Source organism: Primulina eburnea, chromosome 3 (assembly GCF_022965805.1).
Source record: "Primulina eburnea isolate SZY01 chromosome 3, ASM2296580v1, whole genome shotgun sequence".
NCBI lineage: Eukaryota > Viridiplantae > Streptophyta > Magnoliopsida > Lamiales > Gesneriaceae > Primulina > Primulina eburnea.
In genome coordinates this window covers 24,055,156-24,081,999 of record NC_133103.1, presented here as the reverse complement: position 1 = coordinate 24,081,999, position 26,844 = coordinate 24,055,156, and the positions used below count along the sequence as shown (strand labels likewise).

The 26,844-nt window shown below is 34.7% G+C and overlaps 6 protein-coding genes across 9 annotated transcripts; 1 reads left to right on the top strand and 5 right to left on the bottom strand.

The window, feature by feature from the left end:
• Positions 1-1,236: 1,236 nt before the first annotated feature.
• On the bottom strand, positions 1,237-2,181 carry LOC140828427 (uncharacterized). Its single transcript, XM_073191396.1, has 2 exons — positions 1,958-2,181; positions 1,237-1,881 (listed from the first exon to the last, which is right to left on the bottom strand). Exons 1-2 carry the CDS (start codon positions 2,063-2,065, stop codon positions 1,315-1,317), a joined length of 675 nt encoding a protein of 224 aa, XP_073047497.1. The 5' UTR covers positions 2,066-2,181; the 3' UTR covers positions 1,237-1,314.
• A 315-nt stretch (positions 2,182-2,496) lies between these two features.
• LOC140828426 (replication protein A 70 kDa DNA-binding subunit B-like) lies at positions 2,497-3,478 on the bottom strand. The gene is made up of 4 exons (XM_073191395.1): positions 3,144-3,478; positions 2,870-2,994; positions 2,705-2,783; positions 2,497-2,601 (listed from the first exon to the last, which is right to left on the bottom strand). The coding sequence occupies exons 1-4, from the start codon at positions 3,188-3,190 to the stop codon at positions 2,520-2,522; spliced, it is 333 nt and encodes a 110-aa protein (XP_073047496.1). The 5' UTR covers positions 3,191-3,478; the 3' UTR covers positions 2,497-2,519.
• Positions 3,479-5,193: 1,715 nt separating this feature from the next.
• On the bottom strand, positions 5,194-22,031 carry LOC140827418 (probable peroxygenase 5). 4 transcript variants are annotated; one of them, XM_073190084.1, is made up of 6 exons: positions 21,715-22,031; positions 12,395-12,507; positions 7,063-7,165; positions 6,341-6,436; positions 6,099-6,184; positions 5,194-5,817 (listed from the first exon to the last, which is right to left on the bottom strand). In XM_073190084.1, exons 3-6 carry the CDS (start codon positions 7,160-7,162, stop codon positions 5,785-5,787), a joined length of 315 nt encoding a protein of 104 aa, XP_073046185.1. In that variant the 5' UTR covers positions 7,163-7,165; positions 12,395-12,507; positions 21,715-22,031; the 3' UTR covers positions 5,194-5,784. The 4 variants fall into 4 exon arrangements, with proteins under 4 accessions (XP_073046185.1, XP_073046186.1, XP_073046187.1 ...); XM_073190085.1 differs by having other exon boundaries at positions 12,485-12,507; XM_073190086.1 differs by lacking the exon at positions 21,715-22,031 and having other exon boundaries at positions 7,080-7,165; positions 12,485-12,505.
• LOC140827147 (uncharacterized) lies at positions 7,248-9,295 on the bottom strand. The gene is made up of 2 exons (XM_073189761.1): positions 7,891-9,295; positions 7,248-7,822 (listed from the first exon to the last, which is right to left on the bottom strand). The coding sequence occupies exons 1-2, from the start codon at positions 9,293-9,295 to the stop codon at positions 7,248-7,250; spliced, it is 1,980 nt and encodes a 659-aa protein (XP_073045862.1).
• LOC140827146 (uncharacterized) lies at positions 14,123-15,188 on the top strand. The gene is made up of 2 exons (XM_073189760.1): positions 14,123-15,016; positions 15,081-15,188. The coding sequence occupies exons 1-2, from the start codon at positions 14,123-14,125 to the stop codon at positions 15,186-15,188; spliced, it is 1,002 nt and encodes a 333-aa protein (XP_073045861.1).
• A 3,468-nt stretch (positions 22,032-25,499) lies between the features above and the next one.
• On the bottom strand, positions 25,500-26,165 carry LOC140827145 (protein MAINTENANCE OF MERISTEMS-like). The gene has a single exon (XM_073189759.1). It carries the CDS (start codon positions 26,163-26,165, stop codon positions 25,500-25,502), a length of 666 nt encoding a protein of 221 aa, XP_073045860.1.
• Positions 26,166-26,844: the final 679 nt, after the last annotated feature.

Genomic DNA, 26,844 nt, shown 5'->3' with positions numbered 1-26,844 from the left:
AAACCTTTTAAAATGCCCCAAACCCAACTTAAAATAAAATACCACATTTTAAAAATTGCCAAAATCGTCGCCAGTCTCTTTTTCTTGGTCTTGTTCGAATAATCGCCTGAAACATGAAACTCGAGAAATATTTTAACGTGCATCACATAAACATAAATAATTTAAAATAATGTAATTTCTTAAATCATGCATCTCAAAAAATCATTTTTAACTTGATTAAATAATTTAACAATTAAATAAATGCATGAGTTTTATGTGTACTGAATTTGGACTCTACAAGATATCTATAAGCTTAGAGAAAGACTCGCACAAAATGAATTCAAATAATCCCTCTCACCCAAGATTTTTTTTAAGTAGTTCTCAATTCTCATTAATCTGAAGGAAAATTTAATTAAATCAAACCGATAAAAAAATCGATCATTTTGGTTACCTCATTTCGGTCATCGATTTAAATAATAAAATTTTTTTTTAACAGATACTTCCATCGAAATAATAGAATTTTTTTTTAAAACTGAAACTTTTAAATAATAAAAAAAGAGTGGGTCTCATGTGAGACCGTCTCACGGATCATAATCTGTGAGACGGGTCAACCATATCCATATTCACAATAAAAAGTAATACTCTTAGCATAAAAAATAATACTTTTTCATGGGTGACCCAAATAAGAGATCCGTCTCACAAATACGACCCGTGAGACCGTCTCACACAAGTTTTTGCCTAAAAAAAGTGTCTCATGTGAGACCGTCTACGAATTTTAATCTGTGAGACGGATCAATCCTACCCATATTCACTATAAAAAGTAATACTCTTAGCATAAAAAATAATATTTTTTAATGGATGACCCAAATAAGATAATCGTCTGACAAATACAACCTGTTAAACCGTCTCACACAAGTTTTTGCCAAAAAAAAATGTCATTACTCGTCTAATTCTATTGAATTGCAACTACTGGTTTATTCCTAAAAAAAGTAAAACGAAAAAAAGTTTGAGAATAATTATAATCATTTAAGACTTTTAATAAGACTAGTAAAAGACACGTGCGTTGCACGTAGAAACACATTTCTATTGTTGATAAATGTTGTTGAAGAAATGAGTTAAGAAGAGATTATAAATTTACAAATAATTAATGATTTTCATCTATTTTATTTAGTCAAACAGTAAAATTCAATGTAATATAATGTAACAAAAGTATTAAAATAAATATGAGATAAAGAAAAAATATAATCTATAGTGTTGATCACATTATTTTACTACTATTTATTTAATTCCAGAAAAATAAAAATATAACGTAGATAATGCATTCTAAAACTTAAATCAAATAATTGTGTCAACCTTTTCTTCTTTTATATTTTGGAATTTTCTATCTTTCACGAGTTTTTCCTTTTTCATTCGCCCTTTCTTCTTCATGAAAGAAGCAATATTATCATCATCTTCAATAACTATTCTTGTGGTGTTATCGCCATCAATCATTTGCATTTTCATATCTTTATTCTTTGATGATTCTTTTCTTGGACGACCTCTCTTTTTTTGTATTTTTTGATGCTGAAAATCTTTCCTTGCAGGAGAAGCTATAATTTCATCATCCTTAATCTCCGTATTTGTATTGTTGTGGTGTTCTATTATTTGTATGCCAATATCGTTAATGATATTTGTTGGAGATCCTCTTTTCTTTTTAATATCTTCTTGTTCGAAATCTATAGATCTCTTTTTGCTTGCAACGTTTTTGTTGTTGAAATTTGTGCTTGGATTTTGAATGCCTTCAATTACAAATGCTAATGTTCCGCCTTTTATTTCAACCGACTTGTCCATTTTGAGAAGAAATGTATATTCTTCTCTATTTGGTGTCTCTAAATGCTTGTAGTATATTGAAGTGTTGTCATCCTGTAGAAAAAGAATATTATTATTAGTAAATGGTAATTATATATATTCTTTGGAAAAAAAATCATTATTTGTATACCTTAGTGATGGAATCGATATAATCTTCAACGCTGCAGCCAATAAAAACATTTGCGACATTTCCGAACAATGTAACACTTGCAGTGGTAGTGCCATCATTTACGCTCATCGTTATTCTATATCTACAATAACAATTTAATGTAAGGCATTATTGTCAACTCATGTAAACTTATAAATATAATATTTAAATGTAATTTTACCTTGACACATTACTGATATTGAAGTCTATGCAGTTATTACAGCTCCGGGTTTTCATTGTTTTGTTGACTGATTTTGAGCAATTACTACATGCTTCGTATCATGGATTCGCCTTATTTTCTACCTCGTATATGTATGCCTTGAAGCAATAGAATTTGTTCTGTATTTGTCAATAAGTGAGATACATAAAGTCAAATTTAATATCAATTGTTGATTCCCTATCTAATTTTTTTTAAATGTCATTAATAAAATATTTGGTCCATTGAATAAATATTCGAAAAAATAATTGTGAAGTAATAAAAATAAATTAAATAATAAATTATACGTAACCTTTGGTAGAATATTAATTTGATCGAGAATTTGCCTCAAAGTAATTTCTTCAGCATCTTAATTTGATGTGTCATCCATAATTCTTCCAGACTTCTTTCTTTGAAGTTGTTACCTAACCTGCAGTAGAATGATTAACATAAAGATATTTACAAACTTGAATAGTAAAAAGAAATAATATCAATATTAAACTTTTGTTAAAAACAATCGAAAATAATAATACCATATATTTATTGTTTCTTTTTCTATGCAAGATGGATTTGTGAACATTGTTGTTGTTGTTGATTTGAACTGAAACTTTCCTATTATCAGTCATAAGAAGAAGTAGTGAGTAATGCTAATGAATAATTATTGTAAATATTGATTATAAAATTTTTAAAAAAATTACCTTCAAATATATGTCTTTTCAAGTTACAGAAAGCTATAACCGGTTTATCCATCTCTATCTCTTGTAAAAATAGTCGTTCGTTAATAGCAAGATCATCCCATAAAGTAATTGTTATAGTATCTAGCCTTTAAGAAGAGGGAAAAATAGTTAAAATCAGTAAAAATATATTTATCCAATCATATATCGTAAAATTTTAATACTAAAATAAGGCTTTGAAAAATATTAGTTTGCTTTTTCTTTTTTATGAAGATATAAAGATAGAATAAATACTCACGAAGGATTTATAAGTACTATCTCTCTTCTATATCCGATGATGTTCATATTTTTTTTGTGAAATTTATTAAGCTGTCGAACTTCCTTCAAAACACCAATTATATCTGCAAAATTTTTACAACATGTGATAATTTCATTACATAAATCTAGAAAGTTTTTATTGTTCGCATAAATCGATACCTATATCTTCATTAGTATGTGATTCTCTGCTTGCATCATCGAACATTGTAAATTCAGAAGTCACATTGGAACAAGTGAATTGAGTTTGTAGTTCGTCAATTGTCGTCTTCGTTTGGAAAATCAATTCTATCCGTTTGTTGACATTTGGATAGTTGTTGTTGACTTCTTGAATAATTGGATCGGAGATGATGTGTCGTTTTGTTTATCTTCAACTGATCTTGAAAAAAATCTATTGTGTTCGAAAACATTATACCATGTATTTTTGTTCCCTTCAATGAAAACTGAATATGTTTATTTAATTATTATAACAACAATTTAAATATAGATGAATATGGATAAGAAAAAAGTACCTCTTCGTCCACAAAGATCAGTTTTCTTATAGGCTTCGAATTTGATTTGGCGGGTATTTGGCTTCCCTGTCGTACTACTTTAACCTTTATGGAAGCATTTTTTTGACTCGGTTGCAACGAGATGATAGGACATATGTGCAAGGTGTCCATTCGAACTATATGATTTTGTACTCTTTAATTGGCATGGCACAAAAAATTTTGAGAATGAAATATATTAAACAAAAATAATTTAAATAAATAATAAGTATATTGGAAATAATAGAAATCGATAGATATTGGTCTTACCACATTGTGATTGAAATATAATATTTTGGCATGGTATACAAATCGAACGGGTTCTTAATTCAAAATGTTTGGAAAATGAAATAAATACAGTTATTTAAAAGCAATGGAACCTTGGGTTACAAAAGTCGATGCTTTGATATTCATGTTTTTTAATTCAATTCATCGAGTCTATTCAACATAAATACGTTTAATAGAACGCACGAAAAATAAAGATCAATACCTGTCAAATTTTTATTTAAGGAGTTTCAACTTTGAATGAATATCAAGCCTACCTTCAAATCCCAAGTCTTCTCCGAATTTCGAAACGCGTTTATGCAAACTTGTATTACAAATTATCATCTCGTATAATTTTTTATAAACGAAAAATAACTTTTTTTTCCTCGATTGAAAGAATTACACTAAATATATAATTATTAATATAATATTAGAGTCTTAGAATAAAAAGTTGGCAATCTCTCTGTAATAGAGTATCACCTAGAGTATGAAGAAAACCTCCAAAAAATTGAAGTGGCATAGCAGTTGAAGGCTATATAAAAATGATATAATAATTAAACATAAAATGAGTACAAAGAGTAAATAATTGGAGTTAATTAATAGTCCAGTATATGTGTTTCATAACCTGTAATGCTTATTTTAATATATAATTATAATTGGAGCGTGTGAAATTTTATAATCATACAAATTACCTATGTAGTGATCCTACTTCAATCAGTCGTTCATTTATTAAGTTTTAAGTAGATATATTATAGCTATGGCTTATCAAATCTAAGAAAAATCAAATCAATTTTGCTATTCTCTTTTTTAATATATATATATATATATATATATATATATATATATATATATATATATATATAATATTAGAATAACTAAATTTGATATCATATTATGTTTTTTGATAAATCAAAAATATTATTTATCTTGAATTACAAAATTTTATCTTTTTATTTATTACAGATTATCATCTCGTATTATTTTTTTATAAACCAAAAATACTTTTTTTTTCTCGATGGAAAGAATTACACTACATATATAATTATTAATATAATATTAGAGCCTTATTAGAATTCTTCTTATCTTATGTTTAAAAAATATTTCTGATCTGGAGTTGTTATGATCTCGTGTTAAAAAGAATCCTTCTCATCTAGAGTTCTACCGAAATAGAAACTCAATTAATAAACATAATATAATTTTATTTAAAATGAGTGGTGGTGTAAAAATAACACAATAAAACTGTACAAAATTGAACTAAATGATGCAGGACACAAGAAGAAACAATACCAGAGAACCAGTCGTCGAAGGCAATCAGAAACAAAAAATGCCGTAAAAAAACACGAAAAAGGCAAAAGAATCCATCAAATATCAAAAACCGTGTAAGCGTCGAGGTTTCTCTTTGATCAGCCACATCAAGGAATATGAAATGCATAGAAAATTGCCTACAGTCCAAAGCTTAGGTATAGGAAGATTTCCACTTCTTCAAAATGTGGTCATACAATTCTCGAGCACTTCTTCCCTCCTTATATTATGATTCTTTCATCAATCATCTCCTCTGCGAACCTCCTTAAATCTGCAAGCCTTCCCATATGACATAAACCAAGAAGCACTGTGTTGGCACTATCATCACGTGGTGAATGTTATTCTTAACCATATACTTCCACATCTCAATTGCCATCTCTGGATCATCACCATCAAATAATATTTTGATGCCAGCAGTAAAGAATTGTGTCCCGAAAAAATGCTTACAAGATAGTATAGAACCAGGAAAACAGAGAGGACCTCATTTTATCTGCTTCAACCCTTTTTGGGCTGGGCATTGCTGGGAAAAAGCTAGCTCTTGCATGCTTCCATGGCTATGTCAATCTGAAGTAATATATAGAGATAAAACATGTTTAAACACCATAATCATGACTTGTCCTACATAAATAGAATATTCAATTTTGACATTCTGAAAAATAAACAGAAAAGAAAACAATACAGTTTCAAAAAGTAAATAACGCGGAAGAAATCAAATAGTGTAAAGGTAAATTCTTTTAACCTCTACCAACATTTCCACCTACTTTACAAAAGATCATTAAATATTTTTTTACTATTATTTTCAATAAATTATCGAACGGCAAAAAATTAAGTAGGTAAAGAGTTACCGGTCTTGTCTTCCGACTCAAAGAAACGTTGATGAATAGAGAAGCCAGCGAAGAGAGAAAAATCCCACATCCAACAGCTCGAAAACCTGTACATTCGATTAAAATAATTTAATAATATTCGAAAATTCAGCTAAATATTCATCAGTCTCTTTCATGCACATTTGTTCTTTTAATCTTCACTGTGAAATATGTTTTCGTAGCATAAAAAAATTAAAGATTTGTTCTTTTCAAATGAAATGGACCTTGAAAAGTTTCCGAGGGATAAATTATCCCATCATTATCCCGATCAAAGAACATGATATGCTTCTGCAGAACATTCAGGTTGTTATTTTCCATCCCTGCACGCAGTATAGTAATCGATATATTAAAGCGAGTTAAAAGAATCAAACAAATAAACAAAAAAATTCAACAAGGAAGAATGTATTTATATATATATTATATCCATGCATTGTTGATCAACGCATTTGCTTACCTTTTATAATATATATATATATTATAAATTCATTTACCTTTTAAATATACAACAATTTTTGAACAAATAACATTTTCACTTAGTAATATAGTGTGGCTCAACAAAGCTTAGTTCACTTCAGCAATAACCAGAGTCCAATATGACCGGCATACTTCAGAAAGAATAATTTAGCAGAAATTATTATATGGCATAATTTTTCTATATCAGGATAGCCTTATTGCTATACGTCTTCCGATTTAATTCGCAACATGTATATATGCTATTCCAAAGACTAAAGTAATCGAATCCCACATTGAAACTTAAAAAACATACACAAATACGTGAGAAACAAATAACATCATTTATGTAGGAAGCTATTCCAAGGATGTAGACGATTCAAATGGTGAGCTTTTTAATTTGCTCAATTTTTTGTCGAAAATGGATTTTGATTCTCTTTGACGCCAACTGAAAATTGTTTTGGAAAATTGTGAAAAACAGAACGAAAGATAAAACCTTCAAGTTCGACGTACTTAAGCTTTGTCCTTTCACCCACATTTGTTGCAATGCAGTCTCTTTTACTTCCACTCTTTCCCCTTGACTGTGGCCGTCTCATGGTCTGCAAATTCAGTTTTTTTTAGTAAATATATCAATTTCATACATGCAATATCAAAATTATTTCGACAAATAAGTTAATGAAATTATGAACCTTGACGAAGAACTTCTTTGTATACAACATTTTTTGTTCTTGCATCATCAATATTTGTGATTGAATTTGGCTTTATCAAGACTTTTGTAGTGGACATTGAAGTGCCTCTAGATAATGCAACGTATAATTGGCCATGTGAAAACACAGGTTGTGGTAGGTATATACCAACAATTGGTATAGTTTGACCTTGTGCCTTATTAATTGTCATTGCAAAGCACAAACGAATCGGAAACTGTTTTCTTCTTAATTGAAAAGGATATCCTTCGTTCTCAGCAGGAGACAAAGGTATTCTTGGAATAAAAACATGTTTTCCAGTATGATGTCCAACAGTTATTTCTGCATGGATGACATTGTCTTCAAATTCCTTACAAACCATTCGGGTTCCATTACACAGGCCTTCAGATGGATCTAAATTTCTCAATAGCATAATCGTACAGTTTTTTTTTTTCAAAACCAAACGATGAGGAGGCATTCCATTTGGAGTCAAGGTATTTAAAAATTCTTGGGGATAAAAATTATGAGTATCGTCAACAGCTTCATCAAAGCTTGCATATGTTTTACCTTCACCTGGGAAAAATTGAATAATTTTCTCATTCAACTTGTCAACATATTCATTTTTCGAAGTATTGCTCGACTTGTCATATATGCTGTTGATTCAGCATTTTCTTTTAGATTTGGGAATATGTGATTTATGAGCATTTCTTCAGAAGACTCCTCATCATTTTTGCTATACTTGATAATCATTTCATCGGGAATTTTGATATTGCCTTCACTATCGGTAGGTTCAATCCCACTGCCTACTTGTAGCAAAAAATAGCTAAAAACAGGGTCAGATTTTGATCTCATATTTTCAGTTAGAGTCATATGTTGCATTTGTTTATACAAATAAGATTTTACTAAACTTGCATTAATTGTTTCTTGAATTGTGGCTTTTGGAACTACCGGCAAAACTTGCATGAAATCTCCTCCAAGAACAACCACCTTTCCACCAAATGGTTTTTGGATTCCCGTTATATCTTGTAAACTTCTATCAACAGTTTCAATTGCTATCCGCTTTGCCATCGGTGCTTCATCCCATATAATTAATCGTGTTACACGTAGCAGTTCTGTAAGTCCACTTTGTTTTGATATTGTACAATAGCTTTCTTCATGCAAATCAATTGGGATTTTAAATCGGGAATGAGCTGTTCGACCACCAGGTAATATCGAAGCTGCAACTCCCGAAGTTGCTGTAGCAAGGGCAATCATATTTCTTTGCCTAACATTTGCTAGCAAAGCACGATATAAATATGTTTTCCCAGTTCCACCAGGTCCATTGACAAAAAAAAGGCCACTTCCAATGGAATCTAAGCACTCGAGAATTGTTGAGAATGCTTTTCGTTGCCCTGCATTTAATTTGGATTCAGCTAACAAATCGTCAGGTGAGATTTCGATAGACATTTCCTCTCGAGCTTCTGTACAAATATTATCATTGTACTCATCTATTTCAATAGTTATTCTTGGCAAATCAAAAACATGAATACTTTTTACCATACTTTCCAAAATAAAATTCAAGTTTTGCAATGTCTTTGATACCAAAAATTCCTTGTTGCCATCATTTTCTTTCCTAAAATCTTTGGACATCGCATCAAAGTAAGTCTCCCATAATTTTCTGACATCGGATGGCTCACAATATACTAAGATTGTTGCAAAAAGTCTTCTCAAAGCATATGGCATTTGGAAGCTCATAGCCTCATTCAAACACTCAAAGTTGCTCTGATCTGATTCAAGCAACCCCTTTCTCTGTGCTGCTTCTTTGAATGTGAAACAAATCTTTCCATTAACCGTTAACAAATAGTTAAAAGAAGTAGGTCCTCTTACATGATTGAGCAATAATCTTAAATAATACCTTTCTCCTTCTGTAGGATTTGCACCATTTATACGTCCAATAACCTTTACTTTTTTTCTTTCATACCAACACTTGTTTCTTTTGTCCCATACATAATGTTCTGGGAATTCGGCATACAAATAAGATCTTGCTTTAGAATTTATAGAGCACATATGAAAAAATTCAGTTAGCATCGTCTTTGAGGTCAATTCGTGTTGAATGACATTTTCCAAATTTTGATTTCTCCAAAATGTGATGCATTGTTTGTTAGGCAAGTGTAATGCCAAACTTATTACAGCCGGGGATATCTCGTTTAAATCAAATTCAAATATTCTCTACAGCGCTTCTTGTGCTGAGACCCACCTTGCATCTTGAAAGTTCTTAATCTCATCCACAACAGTATCACTATTGCTGGAGGCAATATGCACAACAACTTTATCATGTCCTTTATATATATATTTGTAAAGATATTTGACAGCCGTCAATCCAGAGCATACTTCGACATTAACATGACAATCATAACTTAACAGAAGGTAAGAATTGTGAGGAACAACCCATTGATTGTTTAGCTTTGCCTTTCGTATATCAACTATTTGCCCATCATTTCTTCTTCTATAAATTGGATAACCATCTTTTCCTTGTGTTGTACTTTGACAAAACAGGCGTGGATAGTTGCTTTTACAACGCCCAGCAATCATACAAGTATTCTTTTTATTTAAATCCCCACAAGGACCATGCATCATATGCTTCACAACAAAATTATGAAGGTTGGGATTTTTGTCTTTGTTTGGTAATTCTGCTGATACATAGTAATCAAAATTTTCAGGACCATTGATTTTAGAATCTTGCCTCAAAATAATCAACATATGCATATGAGGCAACCCCCTCTTCTGAAATTCCACCACATAAACAAAAGCAACAACCACTCCGAATATTGACTTGGTAATTATTTGATTTTTTAAATCTTGTAACTTAGCTCGAAATACCCTGGTAGTTAAATTAGGTCGATCCTGAGGTTGTTGACCTTCTTTCAAATTATCTGTTATCTCTTTCCATTCTGGATTACAAGTCATTGTTATGAAAAGATCAGGTTTTCCAAACTTTCTTACTAATGCCATTGCATCAAGATATCTACGACGCATATCCCTTGGTCCTCCGATAAACGATGCTGGAAGAACTATTCTTCTTCCAATTTCATTTCCTTTTGTTTCTCCATTTATAATGCTGTCAACGATACCTTGATAAAGTTCTGACCTCATTTCCGCTTGGTTCCTTCTAAAGTAATCCAATCTAGTTGTTTCAAGCTTAATATACATATCAACTGCATATTGTTGCAACAATCTTCCAGCATATAAAAGCATCGATGACATGTTATCTCTTATTTGGAATTTGTAACAATAGTACTCTCGGCAAGAAACCATCTTTTGCTTGTCTTTGTTGATTACTATGATAATTATATTAAAAAGTGAAAAAGTACACATTCAGAATATGACATTTTTCACAATTTACAAATAAATATTATATATAATACAAATAAAACCATGCATTATATTATAAAAATTAGAGAAATATTATATAGTGAATTGGTAAAAGTTCTAACAATGTATTAAATTAAATAAAACAAATTAGATAAATACACAAAGCATAAAAACACCAAAACATAATTGATACATGTATAATCTTAATGTGGTTGCAACTAAAATACATAAGATGCATATTACATAAGTGGTAGTGAAATCTTTTGAAATATTCAAAGTCTTGACATGTGGATTCAATTATTTCATCTATCATGGAAGTTAAATATTTGTAAAAGTGATGAAATCTAATACTTTAAATATATATAGATTGAAAAGAAAAAAGACAGAAACACGTACTATGTTGTTCATCTTGAAGGATATTTTCGATAGAAGAAAAGTTAGATTGGACGGAAATATTATCTTGAATTTGATTATTAGCTTCTATGGGCTTGTATTTGGGAATATTTTGATGCCAACCATTATCTCCATTCGGAAAAAGAAGCGGATATTGTAAAGGATCATAACAACCAAAATAATGTTTAATTCTATGACTCTGACCATTGCATCCACGAATTACGATGTCTCTATCATATGGTATATTAGCATTATTGCCTTCTATCCAAATGGCAGCAACTTGATCAGCTGTAGGTGTATTGTAACATCGTTGATCCACAACAGCATTTTTACAAATATGTAGCCTAATTTCCTCAATAGACGACCAATCATTTATTCTGCGTAATAATTGAGCGTAAGGGTTTCTCTTGAGAACCTCCATTAATAGTCTCATTGTCTCTTCATCGATATTAGCATTGCCCATCACATTCATTCTATTATTTAACTCATTACTTGTATCCCAAAAATACAATTGAAAATGAGATGGACCAGCCTCACCGGGCGCCATAGGTGGAAGAGTGTGGAATATTTGGCCTAATGCTCGAAACGTGTAAATTCCATGATTTAAAGAAGCAAGTTTTTTGTCAATTTTAACTCCAAAAGAAGTAAAAGAGAAGAGACTATTATAAACTCTGATTTTTTTCCGAAAATCAACAGCTTTGTGAGACTGATTTCCAGTGAACAGATCTATCAATTCAGACGGCATCACAGTGTTTGCCAACTTAATTTTACCATTGTCACAACAAAATGTTGGAGATTCAAATTCAAACTTTCTCGCTTCACAGTAGCGACATATATTCATAGGTTTCAATTCGTGCAGATCAACAAGTGATTGACCTAAAAAATATAAAAATATGATAAATATAAAACAAATATGCAGTTTCCCGATACTTTATAAAAGTGTATGGAACTAAACTTAGTTTTACCTTCATGAATCAAAGCTTTCAGCAACCAAACTGTATTTTCCTTATTTAATTTTGTAGATGTGCTGGATTCACATTCGTTTAATCTTTTTTTCTTTCTAGAATTAACAACATTATTAATGTAATGACGTTTTTTATCTATTGACAAATTCGAATATTTGTTTTCGAAAGTGCAACACCTATTAAATGTCAATAAATCTGCAATTTAAAAAAAATCAAATAACTTGTTAGGAATCAAATTTGGATATATATTATTTCAATTAAATACTACAAATTTGAAATTTTCATTTGATGTACCTTGGTTAGTACGATTTTCAACTGATGGATTGGTTGCTTCAAATAACTTACTGTTTAGCAACACAATTAGTTACAACTTTTTAGTTCAATATATTATCAAAGATGCAAATGACATTAAATAAATATAGCTTTTTATCAATACCTCTTCGAATATGAGGAAGAAGCTTTTCTGCCCATAATAAATAGAAATTTTGTAAATTCTACAAACAGAGGCTAAAATTTCTGTTGATACCTCGAATCGACGCAACGTTGTACCTACATCCAAAGATACAACAAATATCAAATATTAGTACCAAAATCAATTTACAGCTTCATGGTGCGGACTGTGCCGGTTCATATCACCAATCTTGGCTGAGATCGCAAAGAAAACACCCCATGTTCTGTTCTTGAAGGTTGATGAACTTGAGGCGATGTTATACTTTGCATTGCTATTTTAAGGCACTTTAGAATACAATTGAGTATCCAAAAACACAATTAGCTAGCCGTGTACAAACTTTCGATTTAATTGAAGTAATCTGCCATTGGTTCGTTTTGGTTTGGTCATATCGATTTCAACAACTTGTAATTGCATTTTCAGCATCCATCGTCATTGGGTTGCTAGTTTGATACAAATTTCTTTAGGCTGTGGCAAAGAAATTCCAAATGGAGGCGATGCCGACATTTTTGTTCTTCAAAGAATGGAAGGAAGTGGATAGGCTCGTGGGAGCAAAGAAGGAAGAGTTGCTGGCAATAATTAACAAGCATGGCTCCACCACCAGTACGGCTTGAGGGAGTCTCGCATCAACTTGTCATCCCATGAATGTTCATCTTACTGTTGGACTAAGAGGCCTATTGGGCTTGTATTTTGTGAATGAGAAATTAGACAAGCAATGCCCAATAGTTGGTAATTGGGAAATGTCCCACATTGGAAAATAAACATAGCATTGGTGAGTTTAAATTGTGTTGCACTTTATGGAGGTGTAACAATGATTGGTCAAGAGGCTCTCTCTCGCGCGCACAGGCGCAGGGGGGGGTGCAAATCATGGGCCCGATTTGCAGTGGAAAAAGGCTTGACTTGTGTGCAGGCGTACGTGCGCGACCTGGGCGCGTCGAATGTCGGACCGATCAAGGCAAAATTTCCCACCGAGGCTCACCTGGCTTTTGCTAATTTTATTTTCGGAAAAATAAATTGTGGAAACGTTTCAGTTGGTCTTCCAACTGATGGTTCAGTTGGAACAGTTCAGTTGGTCTTCCAACTGGTGGTTCAGTTGGAACAGTTTCAGTTGGTGTTCTAACTGAAATGACCCTTCGTATTGTAACTGAAATGACCTTTGGCATTTCAGCTGGAACAGTTTTCAGTTGGCCTTTAATGTTGTAACTGAAACGACTTATGGTGCTCCAGCTGCTGACCTTTGGCATTTCAGATGGCCAACCGTAACTGTCCATATTGCCTATGTATAGAGGCAGCCTCAAGTCATTCAACACACTTGAAATACATTCTGATATTTTCGAAGCTGTGCTTGTTCTCCTTTCTCGACTGCTGCTACTGTACCAGTTGTTGTTCCCTTGCTGTTGTTCTTCCTCGTGATAAAGTTCAGGTACTTCTTCAGTTCGCCGTGGTGGTGCCTTGTGCTACGGTACTGCTGGTTTTCCGTTGTATCCTGGGAAACAGACGTCCACGTTCATCCTCGCAGCACACACCGGAGGGGACGAATCTGTTTTAAGGACACTGTATTTTATACAGGCCTCGGTTTGCTTTAATTTTGCACTGTCCTACTGTTTTCTGATTATAATACTAGTTCAGTTTTTCCCTTGTACCTTTCAGTTTGTGCGTACATATTTCGTTTAACAATCTTAAAACAGATTACTTATTACGAGCTTTGTTTCAGATATGGCTACTGAAACTAATGTGCAAAGGGAAACTGTTTCAGTTGTCCCTCCTCAAGTTGTCCCTCATGGTACCCCACGTGCTGCTGCAGTTGCTGTTCCAGCAAGTCACGGTGAAAAACCCGAGAAGTTTACTGGTGTGGACTTCAAAAGGTGGCAGCAGAAGATGCTGTTTTACTTGACGATGCTGAACTTGGCTAGATTCCTCACTGAGGATGCTCCTAAACTCAACGAGGGTGAGGGAGATGTAGAATCAGTTAGTGCGGTTGAGGCATGGAATCATTCTGATTTCTTGTGCCGAAACTATGTACTAAACGGATTGGCAGATTCGCTCTACAATGTGTTTTGCGAAAAGAAAACGGCTAAAGAGCTGTGGGAATCCCTTGACAGAAAGTACAAAACCGAGGATGCCGGGGCCAAGAAATTTCTTGTTGGTCGCTTTCTGGACTTTAAAATGGTGGATTCAAAGCCGGTTATCAGTCAAGTTCAAGAACTCCAAGTGATTCTTCACGAGATTCACGGTGAGGGGATGACTTTGAGTGAATCATTCCAAGTGGCTGCTATTGTTGAGAAACTACCACCAGCTTGGAAGGATTTCAAGAATTACTTGAAGCACAAACGAAATGAGATGAATGTTGAAGAGCTCATTGTTCGACTTCGTATTGAGGAAGACAACAAGGGTTCCGAAAGGCGATTGTTCTCTCCTGTTGCCGCTAAGGCAAATGTTGTCGAGCATGGCCAAAGCTCGAAAAAGAGAACCTCCTTCTCCTCCGACAGAAAGTTAAATATGGGACCCAAAGGAGGCGTTTCAAAGAAGAAGTTCTCGGGAAAGTGCTACAATTGTGATGGCATGGGTCACAAGGCATCTGATTGTAAGAAGCCAAGGAGAAACCGCGAGGTGAATGTAGTTGAGAACATATCTCAAGAGGTTTCGAATATGAATCTCTGTGCCGTAATATCAGAGGTTAATCTTGTGGGCTCTAATCCAAGGGAGTGGTGGATCGACACGGGTGCCACTCGCCATGTTTGCTCGGATAAGGAGATGTTTGCAACTCTTGAGGAATCTGTGAATGGGGAAAGCTGTTCATGGGAAATTCCGCCACTTCTGAAATCAAGGGTCAAGGAAAAGTTGTCCTAAAGATGACATCGGGAAAAGAACTGACTTTGAACAATGTGTTGTATGTACCGGACATTCGCAAGAACTTGGTGTCCGGGTCGCTTCTTAACAAGCATGGTTTTCGCATTGTCTTCGAGTCAGATAAGGTAGTTTTGTCAAAGAGTGGAATGTTTGTAGGCAAAGGTTATGTTTGTAATGGTTTGTTCAAACTAAATGTAATGGCTATTAAGCCCGTGATCAATAAAGTTAATACTTTTGCTTACTTGCTTGAGTCTTCTTGTTTATGGCATGGTAGACTTGGACACGTTAATTACGATACAATTCGTAGACTAATTAACATGAAAAGCATTCCTGCATTCCAAATTGATAAACAACACAAATGTGAAACGTGTGTTGAGGCAAAACTAACAAGATCATCTTTTCGAACTATTGAAAGAAATAGTGAACCGCTTGATTTAATTCACAGTGATGTATGTGATTTAAAAGGTGTACAAACTCGTGGTGGAAATAAATACTTCATTACTTTTGTTGACGATAGCACAAAATTTTGTTATGTGTATCTCCTTAAAAGTAAGGATGAAGCTATTGACAAATTTGTCCAATACAAGAGTGAAGTTGAAAATCAACTTAGCAAGAAAATTAAGGTGCTAAGAAGTGATCGTGGAGGTGAATATGAATCACCATTTGCTGAGTTTTGTGCTCAACACGGTATCAAACACGAAAGAACTGCACCTTATTCTCCTCAGCAAAATGGCATTGCAGAGAGAAAGAATCGCACTTTGAAAGAAATGATGAATGCGTTGCTATTAAGTTCTGGTTTACCACAGAACTTGTGGGGGGAAGCTGTTCTAACAGCAAATTACCTTTTAAATAAGGTGCCCCGAAAGAAACAAGATAAAAGTCCATATGAGTTATGGAAAGGTAGAAGTCCTTCCTACCAATACTTGCGAGTGTGGGGGTGTCTTGCCAAAGTAGCAGTACTCACTCCAAAGAAAGTAAAGATAGGACCAAAAACTGTGGATTGCATTTTCATTGGATATGCTCAAAACAGTAGTGCGTATCGTTTTCTTGTATATGAATCTCAAATACCTGATATTCACAAGAATACGATAATGGAATCAAGAAATGCTTCGTTCTTTGAACACATGTTTCCATATAAATCTAAGGAAGAACCAAGTTCATCCAAAAGATTGTATGAAACAATTGATGAAGAACAAGAGCTTGATCAAGACATTGAACCTAGACGTAGCAAGAGAGCTAGGATTGAGAAATCCTTTGGTCCGGATTTCATCACTTTCATGATGGAAAGTGAACCTCAAAGCTTCAAGGAAGCAATTAGTTCATCTGAGGGACCTCTATGGAAAGAGGCTATCAATTCCGAAATGGAATCCATTTTACAAAACCATACGTGGGAATTAGTAGATCTTCCTCCGGGAAGTAAACCACTAGGCTGTAAATGGGTTTTCAAAAGGAAAATGAAATCAGATGGAACAATAGATAAGTATAAAGCCAGATTGGTAATTAAAGGTTACCATCAACGTGAAGGGCTTGATTACTTTGACACATATTCTCCTGTATCGAGAATAACCTCTATTCGTGTGATACTTGCGATTGCCGCCTTGCGGAATCTTGAAGTACACCAAATGGACGTAAAGACTGCTTTTCTAAATGGAGATTTAGAAGAGGAAATTTACATGGAACAACCTGAGGGATTTTCTGCGACTGGGCAAGAAAATAAGGTATGTAAATTGGTGAAGTCTCTGTATGGCTTAAAACAAGCACCAAAGCAATGGCACGAAAAATTTGATAAGGCCATGATGGAAAGTGGATTTAAATTCAGTGAATGTGACAAATGTGTATACATAAAGAACACTGAATTTGGATATGTCATTTTATGTCTTTACGTAGATGACATACTTATCATTGGTAGTAATGATAAGATGATCAAATCCACCAAGAAATTATTGAACTCAAGATTTGACATGAAAGATTTGGGCTTAGCCGATGTAATCCTTGGAATTAAAATCCATAGAACATCAGAAGGGATAGTCCTAAGTCAGTCACATTATGTTGACAAAATACTTGAGAAATTCAATAACGATGACTCTGCATTGGCTAGAACCCCGATAGATACCAGTCAGCATCTTTCAAAGAATCGAGGGGAGAGTATATCTCAATTAGAATACTCTCGAGTCATTGGAAGTCTGATGTACTTAATGAGTTGTACAAGACCAGACATAGCCTATGCAGTGAGCAAATTGAGTAGATTCACGAGTAATCCAGGAGTTGAACACTGGAAAGCTATCATCAGAGTGCTAAGATACTTAAGATACACTCGTGATCATGGGCTGCACTATACCAGATATCCTGCTGTTATCGAAGGATACAGTGATGCAAATTGGATATCTGATATGAAAGACTCAAAATCTACAAGTGGATTTGTATTCACTTTAGGAGGTGCAGCAATTGCGTGGAAATCTTCTAAACAAACTGTAATAGCCAGATCCACGATGGAATATGAGTTTATAGCTCTTGACAAGTGTGGTGAAGAGGCTGAATGGCTGCGACAATTTTTAGAAGATGTTCCAGGATGGGAAAAACCAGTGCCGGCTATATGCATACATTGTGATAGTCAATCTGCGATTGGTAGGGCACAAAATAATTTGTATAATGGTAAGTCTAGACATATACGTCGAAGACATAATACCATTAGACAACTACTCTCAACTTGAGTTATTTGTGTTGACTATGTAAAGTCAAAGGATAATATAGCGGATCCGCTAACCAAAGGGTTAAAAAGAGAGTTAGTTGCGAAAATGTCAAGGGGAATGGGGCTCAAGCCTATAGAATAAATTGGTGTGAAGGAAAACCCAACCTACGCTGACTGGAGATCCCAAGAACTAGGTTCAATGGGACAACCTAATCGCACTAATTTGGAGAATCACTGTGGGGGTTATCCCTAATCCATTCCTATTATGAAACAGTGAATGTTGAGGATAAGCTTACGGCTTTTAATGATTCTGATAAGAAGAAATATAGAATCACCTATGTGAGAGAGAAGTGGGGCCGCTTCGAAGGAATTGCAGGGCTCAATTCTAGACCCTCTTGCAGAACCAGGAGTGTGTTCATGGCCAAAACGAACACAATCATGAGAACTGAATTGTATTAGGACGAGTCTTGTGTGAAGTATATATTAACTCACACAAACGGTTGTACAGTTCAAAGACATCATGTCTACTGTAAACCAGTGAATTATTATGCTTTCACAAGGGAAGGTTCAAAGGGTAATACCTACCTATCCTATGCAAGATTCAACTGTTGAACTTTATCACGAAAATCGTTGAATATCTTTCAATTTCCATTCATGTGGGGGATTGTTGGACTAAGAGGCCTATTGGGCTTGTATTTTGTGAATGAGAAATTAGACAAGCAATGCCCAATAGTTGGTAATTGGGAAATGTCCCACATTGGAAAATAAACATAGCATTGGTGAGTTTAAATTGTGTTGCACTTTATGGAGGTGTAACAATGATTGGTCAAGAGGCTCTCTCTCGCGCGCACAGGCGCAGGGGGGGGTGCAAATCATGGGCCCGATTTGCAGTGGAAAAAGGCTTGACTTGTGTGCAGGCGTACGTGCGCGACCTGGGCGCGTCGAATGTCGGACCGATCAAGGCAAAATTTCCCACCGAGGCTCACCTGGCTTTTGCTAATTTTATTTTCGGAAAAATAAATTGTGGAAACGTTTCAGTTGGTCTTCCAACTGATGGTTCAGTTGGAACAGTTCAGTTGGTCTTCCAACTGGTGGTTCAGTTGGAACAGTTTCAGTTGGTGTTCTAGCTGAAATGATCCTTCGTGTTGTAACTGAAATGACCTTTGGCGTTTCAGCTGGAATAGTTTTCAGTTGGCCTTTAATGTTGTAACTGAAACGACTTATGGTGCTCCAGCTGCTGACCTTTGGCATTTCAGATGGCCAACCGTAACTGTCCATATTGCCTATGTATAGAGGCAGCCTCAAGTCATTCAACACACTTGAAATACATTCTCCTACATTCTGATATTTTCGAAGCTGTGCTTGTTCTCCTTTCTCGGCTGCTGCTACCAGTTGCTGTTCCCTTGCTGTTGTTCTTCCTCGTGATAAAGTTCAGGTACTTCTTCAGTTCGCCGTGGTGGTGCCTTGTGCTACGGTACTGCTGGTTTTCCGTTGTATCCTGGGAAACAGACGTCCACGTTCATCCTCGCAGCACACACCGGAGGGGACGAATCTGTTTTAAGGACACTGTATTTTATACAGGCCTCGGTTTGCTTTAATTTTGCACTGTCCTACTGTTTTCTGATTATAATACTAGTTCAGTTTTTCCCTTGTACCTTTCAGTTTGTGCGTACATATTTTGTTTAACACTTACAACCCAAACTAACATTACTAAGCAAGAAAACGAGAATCCCCGGATCGGAGAAAGGACGTAACTTGGTAAGGGAGCAAAGCCATACCACTGAAAAGCACAATAAACACATACGTGCTCCATTGTGGTTAACTTCACAAAGTTTTGAAACAAAATACTGCACAACATTCCTACCCCAAATTGTATGATTTTTTTTCTCCTCCACAGAAAAACATAGAGAAACAAATTCAACAATCGGTCTTTCCAGGAAGTTTTGCACAGAAACAAGGCGACTCACATCAAGAAAATCGAAATAACCCCCTCAACAATTGGTACCAAAAGTCGAGCTAAATTGAGAGGTTAAAAACTCACTCACCGGCAGCCTATGACACTCGAGCTAGGACAAGATTTCGAACTCCAAATGCCTTGAAAATTCAAGTCCAAGCAACGACAGAGACCCGGTCCAGTGGATGACGGCGGAAGAGCGATCGACAGAAAAAAGGTCGTCGACAAAGTTGCGAAATACCACTCAATATCGGTATCAATAGAAAGATTATGACGAGAGTTTTTCGAATATGTATTTATTTCTAAGTTTTGGCGATGTAAGACGACAATAATACTAAATTTATTATAATTAAAATTTAATTATTCAAGACAATTTAATTTGTTTATATAATTAATTAATTTTTTTAAAATATACGTTTACTTAACAATAATTTTCAATATTAATAAATAATACTCTAATATAAATAAGACAATTATTTATTATCTTTCGTAAATTAAATCACTAAAGGCTACCATTTTCACCCTCAAAACTCAGCTCATCTTCTTAATTTTATGGTACAACTTCATTAAACAATACAATGTAATGATTTTTTTTAATTATCTATATATACATATTTTGATAATAATATAATTTATACATTAATTTCAAGCTCATCTCAACTTCAAATCGTGAATTCATCTTTGTGAGATCGGGTTGATACAATTTTATTTTCTCGATATATATACATCTCCGATCGAAACTCTTATCTTTTATGGCATATGGAGAGTATTTCACCGGATAATGTATTGTATGAAAGATCGATGAGGTTGACTAACAGGCCGTAAGAGTTACTGTACTTGACCTCATTTCCTTTCCACCTTAAATACACACTATTTAATTATGTTAACATAGATGCAAAGTTACTGTAGTCGTCCCCCATCACTGAAAGAGCCAGAAATTCCAAAACTTGACTCGAAAATAGATCAAATCTGTGATCTTCGATTGTCATCGCGCTGAGATTCCATATGCATTTTGGTATAGCTCCGGAAACCTTGTTTGATGAGAGGTCTAAGATTTGAAGTTCAGTTAAGCCACATAAGCTTAAAGGTATGCTGCCAGTGAACTCATTGGAGTGTGGGCTTAGAACAGTAATCATTCTAAAGCTACATCCTACCCAAGTTGGAATATTGCCTGTTAGCCTATTTTGCCCGAGATCTATAATCTGCAAGCTTGTGCAATTACTCAAAGCTTTTGGGATGATTCCTGATAAACTATTATTCCTTAACACCAACCATTTTCGGTACTAAATCTTTAGGTGCTGCTCACAAGTTACTTCTTCATCCAAATGAAATCACCTTTAAAATTTTACATCGTCCACCGCTTCTATTTGTGGAGAAATTTTAGAAGGTTTATTGTTTACAAGGACACAAAAATATAATTCTATGACAAATAGAGCTAATAATTATCATTACATATAATCGTACGACCCAAACTAACATTACTAAGCAGAAAACAAGAATCACCGGTTCGGAGAAAAGATGTAACATGTTAAGGGAGCAAAGCCATACCACTGAAAAGCACAAGAAACTCATACGTGCACCATTGTGGTTAACTTCACAAAGTTTTGAAACAAAATACTGCACAACATTCCTACCCCAAAGTGTATGATTTTTTTCCTCCTCCACAGAAAAACAGAGAGAGTCAAATTCAACAATCGGTCTTTCGAGGAATTTTTGCACAGAAACAGGGTGACTAACAGCAAGAAAATAGAAATAACCCCCTCTAACAATTGGTACCACAAGTCGAACTAAATTGATAGTTAAACAATCACTCACCGGCAGCCTATGAAACTCGAGCTAGGACAAGATTTCGAACTCCAAATGCCTTGAAAATTCAAGTCCGAGCAACGGCGGAGGCCCGGTGCGGTGGATGACGTCGGAAGAACGATCGGAAGGAAAAAGATTGTCGACTACGTTGCGAAATACCCCTCAATATCGGTATCGATAGAAAGATTATGACGAGATGTTTTCGAATATGTATTTGTTTCTAAATTTTGACGACTTACAGCGCGAGAACTGGTGGCAAGCGGCAAAGGATTTAGAATCTGTGTGAGAAGAAATTTCAACCGAGGAGAAAACTTTATTGGGGAGAGAGATTGGAGATAATAATAAGAGAGAGAAATGTTTTTTCGAAATTACAAAAAGTCTTTATTTCAATCAAAAAAAAAAATTTCTCAACAAATATGTGGTTTTTATTAAAACTATTTTAAATTTTAAATTTTTTTTCAAAAATACTTTAAAAAAAAAGATGTATCAAAACTACCTCAATCCGCTGATGAGAAGCGCGGACGCTGCCTACGTGGAGCACCGTCCGTGCTTACCAAGCGCGGACGCTGGTAAGCGCGGACGCTCCTACGTGGAGCACCGTCCACGCATACTGAGCGCGGACGCTGTATTTTATATATATATATTTTTTTTTACAATTTTATCGATTTTACTCCACCAATCGTTTTGTCTTGACCCATTCTTATGTCTTTATTACATGTACGAACGATTCCTGAACAATTCACGTGAAAGCTGAGAAAACGAGACACTGAAAAATTTCACGTGAAGACCAATAATAGAGAAACAATTCCTATATAATTGAAACATTTTCGATTGAATCAGTTAACAATTCTCATAAAATTTCCCTCACTTGTCTTTGAATTTTTCTCCAATCTCAGTGAAAAATGTCTAACATCGACGTACTCTTATATTTTGGTGGTCATGTAGTTAGCGATAATGAATCGATTGAATATAGCATTCCATTTGTTAGACCGATACGAGTATCACGATCCATTAATTTGATGGAGTTAGTTGAAGTTGTGCATAAAATGTTAGCAATCGATCCAGCGAATTTTGTTTTGAAGATGTCAACCAAGTACTCATTCATGGAGAGAGCATCTTGGCATGAAATTCAAGTCAATCTCGTTGATGACGATGTTTTACAGTTTGTAATGCAATGTGACAATATGCATGTTTTCCATCTGTACGTGGAAGCAAATTCAATTGAGAATAATGTTGGATTTGATGATCTTGAATCGTGCGTTCCACATGCATCCGATTTTGGTTTTTGTAACCAACCCGGTACGTCTACATATGGTGGTTTCCAGGAGCAAGAATCTTATGTTCCACAGGTTACTGAAGGACTCGGTAATATGAGTTTCGATGATGTAAGTGGGCCTTGGGATCAATTTATAAATGTCTCGTCTGAACAAAATAATGTTCCATATTGGCCGAATCCAACATTAGATACGAGTGCTCGTTGTCCGGATGAGGCCAATAATGATTATATTTGGAGGACTGATTCCGAACCCGATATATCATACAGCGAGTCTGAAGAAGACGATGCGAATGTTGATGATGAAGTGAATATTTCTACGAATCCTGGTGAGGGGACATCATCTCAACAACGGATGAGGGCGATATAGGTGGATCGAGCACCGCCGTCCCGCGTCGCCAACAACCCCACAGACGGTCCCTAAACGAGAAAGTAGATGAAACTCTTGCCTTCATGGCACACCAGGAACGAGTTAACTTGAACCACAATGAACATATATCATATTTGGAGTCCATGATGCATACAATGATGGCCCATAGAGGTGTTGACCCAGGGACCATTCCTCCACCTCCGCCGTTCATTTCTCCGTTCAATTTTCAGTATGACTATCGGCCACAGGGGAATGCATCGGGAGTGCCACCACCAGATAATGACGAGGATGAGTGAGGTATGTGATCTTTTGTTCTTCTTTATCTTTTACAGTACATTGGATAGATTGAATGTACTATATTTTATCGTGCTTTAATTACAATTTACTTAACGCAGATCAACAGGTTGAAAAGAAAAACAACAAAGTCGAGGATATGGAAGTCAATTATGTTTTTTCATCTTATTTTTCGATTGTGTATTTTCTTCATTTCAGGTGTGTAAGATGTAAAAGGAATTGGAACGTGTTTGTTTATATGTTTTATTTCAGTTTTGTTTACTTGTGTTTTGTTTCCTGCACTTTTATTTATCTGATACTGATGAAATAAAATAATCTACAATGCTTTAAATAACACTATACTTACGAAATCATAACATTCACACGGTGAAAAAACGCAAAATGTACAACAATTGAAATTTTATATTCACAATTAATGAGCAGAATCATCGTCATAATTAAAATGATGCAAATGGCTCACTGTTCCACAGTCAGGTGCATTGCGTCTTCTCGTCCCTCTACGCAATCCTATATTTTCAGGAATTCTTTCGTTTGAATACTCTGGATAAGTGATAGGGGATATAACATTCCTCTGCGGTCGAGTATCATTCACAACATGCTGATGTCCGACGTTAAGCAAATTCGTGAAACTTTGTGTGTTCGACCAATAAGGAGTCTGAAAATCTGTCTGACCAAACGGACGAAAGTCACCATACCCTGAATCACCGAAAAAATCATGCTGAGTATTAGAGGTTCCTGCAATATTCATTTCACCTGACGTAAAAATCGTAGAGCCTCCTGCAAACCCACTTGGTTGCCCAATCATGTCACTTCTCCCTCCAAATGAAGACTGATGCGAAAACGGAGAAGGCGTACTAAAATTTTGTTGAAAATTAAATTCTCCAACAAAAGTATTGTACGGTTGTGGTTGAAAACCAACGGCAGTAACTGCAGGTGAGATCGAGCGCACAGTTATTCGATTGTACCATTCAAAGTAATCTTCATCAGTTTGCGTCGTTCGCCCGTGTCGCACCCCTTTACAAACATATCTCAGCCTATTATTCCACAACTCAATTGAATTCCTATGATAATCTCTCCAGTTGGTGTTGCGATGTCCTATTCTCGTGATATTATGCATATCGTCATTGTCGACGGCAGACCCTGGAATTGATTGCCGCCTTCGAAATTGTCGCATTACCCGATTAGGACGATGCATCTCCACGATGTCAAAGCAAATAAGGGGACAAACACATCGCCATATTTTGTTGTCGTATGAATCAATAATGGTCTTCACATCTATGTCATTTTTCTGGTATACGCTCCAATTAAACTGCAAAAAAATTATTAAAATTGAATATTAATTTGATGAATAAAAACATAATAGTACTCGGCTAATCACTATTACGTATTAAAATTTTATAATACCTCATTATTATTCATACGATCTAGCGAATCCCTTATAATTCTTACAGAATGTATTGGCGAATGTGTGTAACTAAACCCATACGTCCACCTACAGTTACAAAAAAAAATTTATATATCAAGAAAATATACAAGATAAATATGATATTCACAAAAATAATTTTTAAATATTACCGTGCACCATATGGAGAAACTGGAATTAAAGCATCCGGATCAACGGGAGGTACAACTAATGTTAACCCATCTCGATCGGGATTAACACATTTAATCATGCTCCATGCCCATATCTGCGTGTAATAATAAAAAAAATTAACAAATTTAAACAAAATATCGTGTTAAATAATCACATCACATTAATGATACCTGCAGGATATATAAAGGTCCAACCATTGTAGACTTCTCTACACGTGTCGCGTTACACAACTCACGATATAGAAACGCTAAAACTGCACTACCCTAACTATAAGACTTCACGTTATCAAGATCTCGTAACAGTTGCAAAAAAATTAGTCTAGATGACCCTCCTTGATAATCAGGGAACATTATTCCTCCAATAATCATTAACGCAACACAACGAGTAAATTTCACAACATCTACCTCTGAAGTTTCATCATTGACAAGGTTAGATATACAATGATCATGTAGTGCTGTCATAGACAGATGACCACCTTTCAAATATTTTGATTCTGGCAAAAATCCCAACATATCCAAACATATGTGTTGCCATTCCTCCACTTTATGCGACACATCTACTCCGGTCACTGCTTCACCATCAATTGTCAGACCCCAAATTATTGAAACATCTTGTAATGTAACTGTTGCTTCACCACATGTAAAGTGAAACGTGTGTGTCTCACGTCTCCAACGTTCAACAAGCGCAGTAATCAAATGATTATCAATAACTTGCGAGCCACATTCTAAAACTCCATAAAAACCCATATGATTTAAATATGACAATACACGCCTGTGTAAGTAATTATCGGTATATAACTTCCAAATCAAATTGTCTGACCTTTTCACTTTGACAATATCATCAACGGTTAACGAAGATACTCTTGATGACATATGGGTCGCCTGTAAATATAGGACACTAAGATCTTCTGGATTTCTATTATCTGTCATTTTTGAAAAATGCTGTAGATCTTCTCAACTTCAAAAAATATTGCAGGTAGGAAATGAAAAAATGATAAACGAGAGCACCACAGAGGAAGATAAATGGAGGAAAGAAGAGGACGAGAAGAAGATAAGAATCGACTTACATTATTGATTGGACGAATCAATAAGGGCCACGTGGTATGAGAGAGGGCTGCTCCACGTAGGAGCGTCCGCGCTTACCAAGCGCGGACGGTGCTCCACGTAGGCAGCGTCTGCGCTTCTCATCAGCGGATTGAGGTAGTTTTGATACATCTTTTTTTTAAAATTATTTTTGAAAAAAAATTTAAAATTTAAATTAGTTTTAATAAAAACCCACAAATATGTAGATTTTTGTAGAAAATAATATTTTCATTTTATCTATAATCAAATAAAAAAATATAATAATAATAATCAAAATATTTTGACATTTTTTAAGTAAAAATATTTTAAGTTTAAGTATAATAATAAAAATCAAAATATTTTGATATTTCAATCAAACTTGATTGATTTTTATTTTTTTCAACAAACATGTGAATTGTGGTCGGAAAAAATATGTTCACTTTATCTATAATTAAAAAAATATATATAATAATAAAAATGAAAGTATTCATAGAAAAAAATATGTTCTCAAACCTGACCTTTATCCAACAAACAAGTAGTTTGTCAG

What these genes read in the sequence shown, in the direction of transcription:
- LOC140828427 (XM_073191396.1), bottom strand. Translation starts at nt 2,065, where the DNA reads ATGAGCGTAAATGATGGCACTACCACTGCAAGTGTTACATTGTTCGGA. An exon ending in ATATCGATTCCATCACTAAG is followed by an intron (nt 1,882 to 1,957) that starts GTATACAAATAA and finishes CTTTTTCTACAG; the next exon opens with GATGACAACACTTCAATATA.
- LOC140828426 (XM_073191395.1), bottom strand. Translation starts at nt 3,190, where the DNA reads ATGAACATCATCGGATATAGAAGAGAGATAGTACTTATAAATCCTTC. An exon ending in GAAAAGACATATATTTGAAG is followed by an intron (nt 2,784 to 2,869) that starts GTAATTTTTTTA and finishes GACTGATAATAG; the next exon opens with GAAAGTTTCAGTTCAAATCA. An exon ending in AAAGAAACAATAAATATATG is followed by an intron (nt 2,602 to 2,704) that starts GTATTATTATTT and finishes ATTCTACTGCAG; the next exon opens with GTTAGGTAACAACTTCAAAG.
- LOC140827147 (XM_073189761.1), bottom strand. Translation starts at nt 9,295, where the DNA reads ATGTGCTCTATAAATTCTAAAGCAAGATCTTATTTGTATGCCGAATTC. An exon ending in ATCAACAGCATATATGACAA is followed by an intron (nt 7,823 to 7,890) that starts GTCGAGCAATAC and finishes AATTTTTCCCAG; the next exon opens with GTGAAGGTAAAACATATGCA.
- LOC140827418 (XM_073190083.1), bottom strand. Translation starts at nt 10,603, where the DNA reads ATGTGTACTTTTTCACTTTTTAATATAATTATCATAGTAATCAACAAA.
- LOC140827146 (XM_073189760.1), top strand. Translation starts at nt 14,123, where the DNA reads ATGGCTACTGAAACTAATGTGCAAAGGGAAACTGTTTCAGTTGTCCCT. An exon ending in AGCCAAGGAGAAACCGCGAG is followed by an intron (nt 15,017 to 15,080) that starts GTGAATGTAGTT and finishes CCGTAATATCAG; the next exon opens with AGGTTAATCTTGTGGGCTCT.
- LOC140827145 (XM_073189759.1), bottom strand. Translation starts at nt 26,165, where the DNA reads ATGACAGATAATAGAAATCCAGAAGATCTTAGTGTCCTATATTTACAG.